The sequence below is a fragment of the Cheilinus undulatus genome, linkage group 19, assembly GCF_018320785.1.
Source record: "Cheilinus undulatus linkage group 19, ASM1832078v1, whole genome shotgun sequence".
NCBI classification, from domain to species: Eukaryota; Metazoa; Chordata; class Actinopteri; order Labriformes; family Labridae; genus Cheilinus; species Cheilinus undulatus.
Window position 1 is genome coordinate 6,484,512 of NC_054883.1, and position 12,527 is coordinate 6,497,038.

The 12,527-nt window shown below is 36.2% G+C and overlaps 1 protein-coding gene across 1 annotated transcript; it reads right to left on the reverse strand.

Annotated features, from left to right (window-relative positions):
• Positions 1-10: 10 nt before the first annotated feature.
• Positions 11-5,175, reverse strand: gtf3ab (general transcription factor IIIA, b). The gene is made up of 9 exons (XM_041814442.1): positions 4,969-5,175; positions 4,777-4,871; positions 4,587-4,683; positions 4,424-4,512; positions 4,273-4,346; positions 4,120-4,200; positions 3,816-4,048; positions 353-406; positions 11-248 (listed from the first exon to the last, which is right to left on the reverse strand). Exons 1-9 carry the CDS (start codon positions 5,080-5,082, stop codon positions 123-125), a joined length of 963 nt encoding a protein of 320 aa, XP_041670376.1. The 5' UTR covers positions 5,083-5,175; the 3' UTR covers positions 11-122.
• Between the last annotated feature and the right edge of the window lie 7,352 nt (positions 5,176-12,527).

Below are 12,527 nucleotides of genomic sequence, written 5' to 3' on the forward strand. Positions count from 1 at the left end.
GTAGATGGAGTGCTTTACTAATGAGGCTTTATTTTCATTTTTGCATATCAAACAAAATTTACAGAAATCATATTTTCATTAACACCCAAGCAGAGATCTATACTCAGCAGCCTCGTGATCTGTTAATCCTTTAAAGTTGTGCGGCGCAGCTTTGCAGCCAGCCTGTCCGTCTCAGCTTTCTTGGCTGCAGCCGCCAGCATGAGCCGCTCCGCTACACGCCAGGGCTGGTTCTTTTTAGGACGCAGTTTCTGGAAGGGGAAAAAAAAAACAGTGCAATTTAAAGAAGAGCAAACTGAGTCGGGAAAAAGTCATTTCCAGTGAAAAAGGCAGAAAAAGTTCAAGGACACATTACCTTCAGTTTTTTCTTTGTTGGGTCATGCACCACTCCATGTCGCCACAGGCTTTCCTGAACAAAAACGAGCAAAGTTACAGCGATTTAAAGGTCAGAGTCACACTGAATCGCTCTACAAAAGGAGCTACATTTGTCTTTTAATAGTAGACGTTCTAACTAAATCTAACACAATGCTGCTGAGCTGCCAGGGGACTGCAAATATAAATTAGCTCTAAGCTAACACGTACAATGCACCATATCACAACATTCAACATTGAACATGGTCCCTTTACAAATAAAATATTTTCCATAAAGTGAAGCAGCATGCTTTGCTTTTAAGGGTGCACACCGCCAGAACACCATATAGATAGAAAAGCCTAGCCTCAGATTTAGCTGGGCTCCTAACAAACCCAGAGAACAGGCCCGTCCGAGTATCAGTAGCTCTGGTGCTAGCATCCTGGCTAACAGTTACATCATTTTAGAGTTGAAAAATGTGCAAAGCCATTATTGGGTTTGGATATTAAAGTTATTTATGCCACTTTAATCCCCATCTAACCACTTTTTCTGCCCATTTGCCGAATTTTGACCTTTTGTCGCTTTTTTTCCAGCTCGTTTCTAGAACTTTCAAACCAATGTCACTTTTTAATCCCATTTAATAGTGTTTACTCAAGACCACACTATCCGAGACCAAGACTTGCAGGAGACCAGAGTGCTTCGAGACCAAGACTTTTTGGGGGGGGGGGTTGAGACGGAGTCAAGACCAAGACCATAAAAAAAAACACAAAATGATAAGGTTGAACAGCTAAAGAGCATTGTCTTTATTTTAGTTTTCTTTTTGATAAATTTGACAGATAAAAACAAGGTGTCTGCAACTCTTTCAAAGCACAACATGCAAAAATCTCAAATTTGTTTGACTTCCTTCTCGTAAATAATAAATTCTTGTATGTATTTAAAAGCCACTGACAATCCAGAATTATTTTAAATATCTGAAAATGAATTTTTTATCTAGATTTGTCAGGTGAATGAGGCCTAAAGTAAGTGTTCAGACTAGGAATCATGATGGACTGATGTCCGAGTTTTTGCAGGTGTAGCCATTTGTTGTATTTGTTTTAGTAAGTGCTTCTCCTTATTATTACACTAATAAAGTCAAAGAACGGCAGATCAGTGCTGGTCTCAACCGATCTTGATGGAAAATCCTGCCAGTCTGAGACAAGACCAAGACATTCAAAATGTGGTCTTGAGACCGGTCTCAAGACCAAGACTGTTCGAGTGCAACAACACTACCATTTCACCGCCTTTTCTGCCCTTTGGACATTTTCAACCCGTTTAATTTTTTTTTTTTTTTTTTTTTTTTTTTTCAGAAAAGGGGTTACCATTTCTTAGAAGGCTATATGCGGCCTATATAAAAAAAATTCTGCTTTGATGAAAGTGGCAGGCATAGGTAAGAAAAAAAATATGGTTATCAAAGCTTAATTTACAATGGGCTGTTATTTTGCTGACCCCTATGGGCTACCCATTTAGCTAAAAAAAGAAAGCTCTCCCCTTTATCCTCCCTTACTGCTGGCCCTGTAGACATTTATGGCAATACATGTTGAATACAATAACATTTAGTTTAGCTGCAATTTACTCCACAGGAGCATGAAAGTGAATATTACTGGGGTCGGTCAATAGGCTTTAAAGAATTTCCCAGAGTTCTTGAGAAATTATTCCATTAAAATGGTAAAAGCAGCTCTTCTATTGCAAGAAAAGGAGATAAATGAGTCAAAATATTGAAAAAAACATTTAAATTTACCCATTATCACAATAAAACAGTTGAATAAATGGTATGGTTGCATGTTTTCATAGACTTTCGCCACCACTTTTTTCCAGACACAGATCTGGACCAAGGTTATAATAGTTACCTCCACCAAGGAGGAGGTTTGTTTGTTAGTTAGTTTGTTTTTTAGCAACATAACTCAAAAAGTTGTGGACGGATTTTGATGAAATCTTCAGGAAATGTCACAAATGGCATAAGGAAGTACTGAGTAGATTTTGGGAGTGATCCAGATCACCGTCTGGATCCAAGAATTTTTAAAGGATTCTGTACTATTGGGAGATAGGTCTACTGGCAGAGGTCTGTTTTCTCCATGTGCTTTTCCAGTTTTGTTTTTTCATTACTTTCTATTTTTATTTCGTTTTCACTTTCTGTGTTCAATTTCAGTTTAGTTTTTTATTAGTTTTGACTGCTGGTTTGTGAGTTTAGTTTTAATTTTGCAAAAATGCTTCGTTTTAGTTTAGTTTTTGTTAGTTTTAGTTTTTTACGGATAGATGTCGGGGCTGAGTGAGAGTCATTCATTTTGAAAAACATATTAAAAACAACGCCATTTAAATGGACCATAATGTTGAGAGAATGAGTCGTGATTGGCTAAGAGAGTAAGGTGATGATGATTGAAATCAGCTGGCCATCAGCTGATTGCAGCTGGGCGTATGACTTTTGTGTACTGCAAAAACAAACATTAAGCTTAATATATCCTCTTGGGACCTGCATGCACATGTGAGGACATTAGATTTTGGCTTTCTTACAAGATAGTAATGAATTCTGCTGTCAGAATTTTTTAGATAATTGTCCAAAATTTTCATAGCAGTTTAAATAATTGGCTTAAAATTTTGGAGGGGATAATGTTTTAAAAATGTCAATGAATTTTCATGGAAATTTGGGATACAGCTGTGTATTTTGCAGTATTTTGGAGGAATTAGCTCTTAAAGTCTTTGGTATTTTCATGGGAAATTTGGGGATTTATTTGTAAAAATTTATAAATTTGATTAGAAATGGAGGAGGAATACATTTTGGTATTTTTCTAAATTTTCACAGAAGTTTCAGGGAATTCATTTGCAAATTCTTGGGAAAATGTATGGAAAATTTTCCAGGTAAATTTGCATTTCAATCTTCAGGTTTTTTCAGAAAATTTGACTGAAACATTTGGGAAATATTTTAGGATATATTTTTTATTTGTGGAATTTTAAAACATGTTAAAGAATTTTCACAAACTTTTGGAAGTGTCTTTTGAATTTGGGGAAACTGGGGGCATTTTTATGTTTTGGAAAATTTGGTTATTTTGAAGAAAATTCCCCAAGACTTCCAGAACTTTTAATGCTTCGTACTTGGCCTTAGTAAGTTCCTGTGGTCCATCATTAGAAAATGACAACTTTTTGTGTATTTTCAAAACTTGTCTTTGTGAAAATGACTCCCTATAATTAAAGAAATTATATTTTTGTTTTGTCTTATACTTAAGTCCCACTTGTCCCAAATAAGTGGGTGAAACTAGAAATGCATTTCAAACAAAAGCTCGGGTCCCAGGAGGTTCTAAGTGCAGATTATCCAGCGAAATTTGTACTTTTCAATAAATCCTTTAGCATTTGAAACTCAAGCTTCCAGCATGGCTTTATATTATTAAACGCATTCTTTGATTTGACCTCATATTTGTTCTGTGTGCAGCACGTTTACCTTCATGGCGAAACTTTTCCCACAGCCAGCGTGAGCACAGCTGAAGGGCTTCTTGCCCTCATGGTCCTCCAGCACATGGCTCTCCAGGTTGAATCGGCGAGTGAATTTCTTATCACAGCCTCCTCTGGGGCACGAAAGCTCCCTCTTCTCCATGGAGTGGACGTGGAGCACATGCTGGCGCAAGAACCAGGTGTTGTTAAACAGCTTCTTGCACTCTCCACACTGGACCTTGACTGAACAGAGAAGTAATTTAAAATCACCTTCAATCTGTGACAATTTGCACATTTCAGCATCAAATTCAAACCTTTGTGTTCATTTCTGTGCTTCAGATACTCTGTCCATGTCTTTCCATGAAAAGAGCATGATGCATCCTCACAGGGGTAACCTGCAGCAGAGACAGGATTATTTTTGGTTGAACAAAGTTAAAGAAATAAAATCCTTCTGGTTATCTACGTACCTGCATGCACTCCCTCATGATGCTTCAGTTTTCCATGTGAGGGAAATTCTCTCTTGCAGCCACTGAAAGAACATCTAGATCAAACATTAAATGAAGAGTTAAGCTCCAAAACGCAATAACATTTTTAGAAATCCTTTGTACTGACACTCACTGAAAAGGTAGAATCCGTGTGTGATCACACTGGTGAGCTTTCAGCTGGTTCCTCTTGTTGAAATCTTTCCCACAGCCTGGCTGGTCGCACTGAAAGGAAACCAAAGCAAGGTAGTCCGTTGTAATGTACCCAAGTTTGGATAAAAAGATAACACTTGATTTACCAGATATCTCCTCTCCTGGTGCTGGTGAACTCGAGCCATGTGGTTCTTCATGCTGCTGTTTGTGACGAAGGCCTCGGAGCATCCATCAGCCACACACCTGAAGACCAGAGCAGAGACAAAGGCAGCTCCACAAGCAACACTCTCAGTTTTAACTATCTGGTTTGTTTTGAAAAAAGACCAATGTGCCTACTTGTGTGGTTTCTCCCTGCTGTGACTGAGCTCATGTCTGGTGAGCTGATAGCGAGTGCAGAAGCTCTTGTCACAGCTCTCGCAGGAGAAGGGTTTCTGGATTTAAGGGAAATATTGTAAAACAATGTTGTGATGGGCTTACTTGTGTCATTCTCTTTGGTCTGTTTTGATTCCGGCAGTAAAAAGCACTTACCAATCCTGTGTGTTTGCAAAGATGAGCCTCGAGCTTCCATGGCTTACTGAATTTAGCTTTACAATCAAAAAATGAGCAAATGTAGCTTTTTTGGCTTTGCAACCTCTCCCCCATCTTTAATAAGAGATGTTAGATGTGGTGTTGTGGTTACAGACTAAACTAGTAGTAAAGGGGCAGGACATTAACTGGTCTGCAACCAGCTGCTCACCTGTGGTTAATTTATCTAACTGGAATGTACCACTTCAACCAGGAGGAGGGTTCTCTACTTTATGGGCTGTTTTTAGCTTTGAAAGATGATATCTTAGCCTCAGCACATAGATACTTTTGTGTTTGAAAACAATTTAACATCTGCAAAACCATTTGGCTCATAATGCCAGACTTGATGGCCATTAATTTAGTATTCTAGAAAAGAAGGAGACTTTATGTGCATGCAACAACCTACACAAAAGAAGAAGAAACTATAAGGCAAGATACTTTCAGCACCAAAAGGGAGTAAATGCAAGGCCATCCATAAGGGGAGAGCTTTCTAGGGTCAGCAATATCATGTTCTGTTGTAAAGTAATGTAATCATTTTTATTTTATAATTGCATGAATAATGACATGAAAGTATTAAAACGGTTAAAAGTGGCAAAAATGTGTTAACAGAGGCAAAACAAAGGCAGAAAGTTGCAAAAATGGTTCAAAAGTGGCAAAAAAGGCAGAAAAGGTTGTGTAAAGGCAATTATAAGAGACAAAAATAGGCTAAAAAAATTATGTAGTTCAAATGTGAAACAATGAAATTTAGAGGGGTTAATAGTGGCAAAAGTGGGTTAACAGAGGCAAAATTGGTGAAAAAGGCCAAAATTAGCAAAAAATGTGGTGAAATGCAATAAAAAATTTGGGGGAACTGTTTCAAAGACATAAAAATGCGATTACAGTAGTTAAAATAGGTTAAAAGTGGCGAAAACAGGCAGAAAATTGGTGGAAAGGGTTTAAACAGTGGCAAAATGGGCATAAAAAGTGGTAGGATTGTTTTCCAAATCTCTAAAATGACTTCAGAAGTGGCCAAAATGACCACAAAAGTGGTGAAATGCAATAAAAAATTTTGGGGGAACTGTTCAGGGGACATAAAAATGGGATTACACTAGGCAAAAATGGGTTAAAAGTGGCAAAAACAGGCAGAAAATTGGTGGAAAGGGTTTAAAGAGTGGCAAAATGGGCATAGAAAGTGGTGGGATTGGTTACTAAAATCTAAAATGACTTTGAAAGTGACAAAAATTAGCAAAAAAGGTGGTGAAATGCACTAAAAATTTGGAGAAATTGTTTAGAGGGCATAAAAATGGGATAACAGTGGGAAAAAATAGGTCAAAAGTGGCAAAAACAGGCAGAAAATTCAGGAAAGGGTTTAAAAAGTGGCAAAATCGCTTTAAATACCAAAATGGACAGAAAATATTCAAAAATGCCATAAAAAATTGCAAAAATTGTGAAAAAAATGGGCTAACAGGAGCAAAAAAAAGTCAGATTAGAATGGAAAAAAATCTGGTTAAATACGGCAAAAAAAAAAATGCATAAAAGGTAGTGAAGGAGAATATGGGCAAAAAATAGGTTATGAGTGGCAAAAATGTGTTAAAGTGGAATAAGGGGTCTTGTGAAAAAGCAGTGAAAAGGGGTTAAAATGGTTTAAATGTGAGCCAGTGGACTAAAACCAACACCACTGATCCAGCCCATAGACACTGATGATAATAAATCAGTTTTGAGGGCCCGCTCACTGGGCTTTTTAGGAGCCCAGCCATTTCTGTGAGCAGACTTGTCTACAGTCCTACAGTGTATAAAATTCTAAAGAGGATTAAGGTTCCTGAGTTTGATAGCAATCCCACTGATACTCAAACATTATAAAAATCAACCACTCACTCCTTTCCAGTGATTGATTCAGGCTTTAAAAATGTCACTAAGGCTCTGCGCCGTGTGCATTCCTATCTGTGCGTGTGCTCGCAGAGAGGCGACGCTCTGTCTCTGTTAATCTCACATACAGAGTGTTTACAGCTCTAATCTTCATCTTATCAACTGACCAATACTGTTTTCTGATAGCAGTAATTTATTGTTGAAAGGAATTAGTCTTCTTTGTAACCCACAAACCTTCTTTAGCCTGGTTTAGTCCTAACAGCTGGAAAACAACTGAAAAAAAAAAAAACACATTCAAATGTAACAAAACTGGATTTAACTGAACATGGACATTTAGCTGCTGTTACCAGAGACCTGTAGGACCAGTAGCTTCAAGCTAATCTTTGATAATGTTAGCAATTAGTTAAACATTGCTGAGACATTACTTATAATCAGCTGGCTGCCTTTATGACTGCTGTTTTAGCTAAATGCTAAACTGTAGATTATTATCGTAATTCTATTTGTGGACTTATTTAGCAGCAGTATGTTTAGTGTCAAAGCTTAGCTTGCTTTAACTTAACAGTCGCCACTGTGGGAAACTAGCAAAAATTAGACACAAAAAATGTGGAATAAGCATAGAAGAGTAATAAAACAGCAAACAGGATATTTAGGACATTTTTCTACCTACATATTCCTATAAGTGTTGGGGAGCTAACTTTAGCCAGCGGTCACGGCAAAAGTAAATTCATCAAATTTGTTAGTATTGAAAAGAAAATTACACATTCAAATGTCACACAAAGATAATATTCAATAGAAAAGTAATGAAAGGGGCCAAGTTCAATAGTTTTTCTGCTATAACCTAAAGCTTACCAGAGGTTTGAGGCTGTAATCATTGCTAACGTTAGCAAAACTTTGTTAAACACTTGAGCTCAGCTTGATGCTTTTATGTCCACTTGTTTTCTCAGCTGAATGCTAAACGGTAGATTACTGTCAGAGATCTATTCATATAGATTTAGCTTGTTTATCAAAGTTTTAACAGTCTTGTGTTAAAATCGTGTAGCTTAGTAGCAGCCACGGTGGGAAACGAGCAAAAACTAGACCTAAAACAACATAATCAAGAGTATCAAGTAAATGTAGCCTAGCATAAGCAGAGAACAGTGATAGCACACTAAACAGGATATCTACAAACGTCTTTCCTAATTTAAATATATTACTGAATTCACAAGCAATGAAAGGAGCTAAATAAGAATACATTAAGGGGGTTTTGATGCTACAACCTGAGGCTAAACAAAAGCTTATAATCTTTGCTAATGTTGGCAAACTGTTGTCAAATATTGCTAACATAAAACTTAAGGCCAACTTGCTGCTTTTAGCCTGATGCAAAACAGGAGAAAATTATCAGAGGTCGAAAGATTTAGCTTATGTTGATCAAAGTTTAACAGTCTTATGTCAAAGCTAGCCTAACTTTAGCTTAGCAGTAGCCTCTGAGAGAAAAACATGAGAAAATCAGGTTTATGATCAAATTAATGCTAGAATGTAAATGAAGCACAACACAGCAAACTGCCAAGTTTATCGAGAAACATCTAAGTTAGCTTAACACTTCAAAGCCTGATATGTGTTAAAACAGCCAGAAAAATCTCATTTTTCAAAACTGACGCATTCATTTAAACATAAAAATATAAAAGATTTAAAAAGGTAAATTCCCGTAGCATTTCACATAAGTATTTTCTGTACCAAATTTGATTTATTAGGCGTTTTTGGCAACTGATAATCTGCTGGAGGGCATTTTATTCATTTATCAGATTGTATTCAAAAGGTTTTTAAAGAAACCACTGATCACATTGATTAGATAGACATCTCACAAAATTGCGTATCAAATATGATACAGTTGGCTTAAATGGGTTTAAAGCAACGTACCAAAATGATTTGCACAAATGTCCTGAGTGAATTCATTTTAGCTGGGCTAATATTTTACTTTCTTTACTTTTGATTGTAGCTCTACAAACATTTTTGGTCCCAAAATAATTTGTGCCAACAGTACAAACGAATACACACCCTTGAACAGCCTAGAGTGTACTTATTTAGGATTTTTTTGTGGGCTTTTGTTGCCTCTGGTGGCTAGAGTCAGGAATCAGGGAGAGAGATGGTGGGGATGACGTGCAGGAATGGAGCCACAGTTCTTAATGGGGAAAGGGTGACTTTTTCAGTTTTTAAGCACATCTTCCACAATGATATTTTATTTTTCTCATGTTCGCTCCTTGGATATAAAAGACAAACTTTTGGGGGCTTGAGAAAAAGAAAAACATCTGACCACCCAGTAACACTATCTGCTTGTCTAAATATTGGTGCTAACCTTCTGCGCCCAAGCCGTGCTCTTATGTGAAACCTTTGACTCACTTTTGTGAATGAGGCCTATTGAGAGCCTGTTGGGCGTTACCTCGGTGCCCTCCCACGCTCCAGGTGAGCATGCCTGGGTCAGTTGACAACGTTATCAGCCTCTTCTCATCCGGTCCCCACCACCCTCCACCTCTACCTCTGCTGTCAGGGCCAGGATCAATACAGCTGGCCCAATATCCACATATATGACCACCATGCCTCCCCCTGTCTGATAACCACACAGACTCTATCACCCAACCTAACGCACACAGACACATACACAGAGACAGCATGTTTGGCCTGCACTCAGATTTCCTGGAGGCTTTGTAAAACCTTCAGGCCTATCCCAGCACATGCACATACAATGTCACACCCACATTTGCAAATATTTCCCTCAAGACCACTGAAGATATTTCTCAAAGTAGAGGAGAGTGTTTAAATGTCGTGTGGCCTCAGAGGGGACTAAACTAAACTAAGTCTACAACAGAACAGTTTCTTCTTTTCACCTACATCTTACAGAATGGCCACAAACAATTAAAAAAGTAAACAGATTTCAGAAATTTACAAATAAAGAAATAATTACTCACTGAAACGGTACCATGTACATAAAATTAGCTTAAAAAGAAGATAATTATAGTGAAACAAAAAAAGAAAATCAAACTTTGGCAATAAATAAATAAAAGTATACATAAGTTTCACAAAACTGGCATCGCATAGATCTTTTTCTTTTTTTTTTAAATTAAAATGAAATAGTCCAAAAAAAAAAAAAAAAATCAACTGAAATCAAAACAAAAAGCTTTCCAAGACAATGATAACTAATTGAAACTGTAGTATTAAAAAACTAGTTGAATATTATAAATACAGTAAAACTGAACTTAAAATTAAATAAATAAATAAAATATTAATAATAAAAAAAAGAATTCATATGCCTTCCAGAAAACTGGTATTACATCAAATGACATTTTTGTTGAATTTTGTTCCCTTGACTGAAACTACAATAAAAGAAGCTTTCAGGAAACAATTAATTACTTTAACTGTGTTGTGTAAAAAAAAAAACTAGCAAAATAATTTAAATATAGCAAACTAATAAAAATTAATAAGAATCAAGCTTTGGCAAAATATATATATATATATATATATATATATATATATATATATATATATATATATATATACAGTTGAAACCAGAAGTTTACATACACTATATAAAAAGGAACATAAACTTTTTTTTCTCACCGTCTAACATTAAATCAGATTAAACTTTTCCTGTTTTTGGTCAGTTAGGATTACCAAAATTATTTCTATTTGCTAAATGCCTGAATAATGAGAGAGATCATTTTTTAGACAATTTTTTATTATTTTCTTAAAAGTCAGAAGTTTACATACGCTAAGATTACTATGTCTTTAAACAATTTGGGAAAGCCCAGATGATGATGTCATGTCTTTGGAAACCTCTGATAGGTTTATTGACAACATTTGAGTTAATTAGAGGCACACCTGTGGATGTATTTTAAGGCACACCTGAAACACACTGCTTCTTTGTGTAACATCATGAGAAAATCAAAAGAAATCAGCCAAGATATCAGGAAGAGAACTGTGGACTTGCACAAGTCTGGTTCATCCTTGGGTGCAATTTCCAGATGCCTGAAGGTGCCACGTTCATCTGTTCAAACAATTATATGCAAGTATAAACACCATGGGAATGTCCAGCCATCATATCGCTCAGGAAGGAGACGGGTTCTGTGTCCCAGAGATGAACGTGCTTTGGTCCAAAAAGTGCATCTCAACCCAAGAACAAAAGCAAAAGACCCTGTGAAGATGCTGGCTGAAGCTGGTAAGAGTGTGTCATTATCAACAGTCAAACGAGTTCTGTACCCACATGGGCTGAAAGGCCACTCTCCCACGAAGAAGCCATTACTCCAAAAGAAACATAAAAAAGCCAGATTACAGTTTGCAAATGCACACAGGGACAAAGACCTTAATTTTTGGAGACATGTTCTGTAGTCTGACGAAACTAAAATTGAACTTTTTGGCCATAATGACCATCGTTACATTTGGAGAAAAAAGGGGGAAGCTTGCAAGCCTGAGAACACCATCCCAACTGTGAAACATGGGGGTGGCAGCATCATGTTGTGGGGTTGTTTTGCTGCAGGAGGGACTGGTGCACTTCACAAAATAGATGGCATCATGAGGAAAGAACATTATGTGGAAATACTGAAGCAACATCTCAAGACATCAGCCAGGAAGTTCAAGCTTGGGCGCAAATCAGTTTTCCAAATGGACAATGACCCTAAGCATACTGCCAAACTGGTTACAAAGTGGCTTAAGGATAACAAAGTCAATGTTTTGGAGTGGCCATCACAAAGCCCTGATCTCAATCCCATTGAAAATTTATGGGCAGAGCTGAAAAGGCATGTGCGAGCAAGGCGGCCAACAAACTTGGCTCAGTTACACCAGTTCTGCCAGGAGGAATGGGCCAAAATTCCTGCAAACTATTGTGAGAAGCTTGTGGAAGCATATCCAAAACGTTTGACCCAAGTCATACAGTTTAAAGGCAATGCTACCAAATACTAATGAAATGTATGTAAACTTCTGACTCTCAAGAAAATAATAAAAAATTGTCTAAAAAATTATCTCTCTCATTATTCTGGCATTTAGCAAATAGAAATAATTTTGGTAATCCTAATTGACCAAAAACAGGAAAAGTTTAATCTGATTTAATGTTAGACGGTGAGAAAAAAAAAGTTTATGTGCCTTTTTATAAAGTGTATGTAAACTTCTGGTTTCAACTGTATATATATATATATATATATATATATATATATATATATATATATATATAAATATATATATATAAAACAAAATAATATAAAATAATATTAATAAATAAAAATCTACACAGACCTTCACAAAACTGGCATTGCTTTTATTTCTTTTGACCAGACTAAAATTGTTGAAAAGTTTCAAGGACTGAAACTAAAAAAAGAAGCTTTTCAGAGGAAAATACCTACTGAAACTGTATTGTGTTAACAAAACTAGCTAGAAAATAAATAAAGTAGAACTAATTTAAAAAATAGGAAAATAAAAATGTAAACTAAAACATCATAATCATATCAAGAATGATGAAGTTTAGTAAATATCTGTTAACTAATTTAAAAATATTTTTGAAAATCACCTATCTACCCACATCTACCCCCTCCCCAAGAGCCACATGAACAACATGAATTAAAAGTGATACATTGCTTTAAAAAAATCAAGATTCATTTTAATTTTTTTATTGATAAAAGCCTAATAAAAAAGGTCTACTAAAGACAGAGCCTTGT

What these genes read in the sequence shown, in the direction of transcription:
- gtf3ab (XM_041814442.1), bottom strand. Translation starts at nt 5,082, where the DNA reads ATGGGGGAGAGGTTGCAAAGCCAAAAAAGCTACATTTGCTCATTTTTT. An exon ending in TCATGAGGGAGTGCATGCAG is followed by an intron (nt 4,201 to 4,272) that starts GTACGTAGATAA and finishes TCTCTGCTGCAG; the next exon opens with GTTACCCCTGTGAGGATGCA. An exon ending in CAACAAAGAAAAAACTGAAG is followed by an intron (nt 249 to 352) that starts GTAATGTGTCCT and finishes TTCCCCTTCCAG; the next exon opens with AAACTGCGTCCTAAAAAGAA.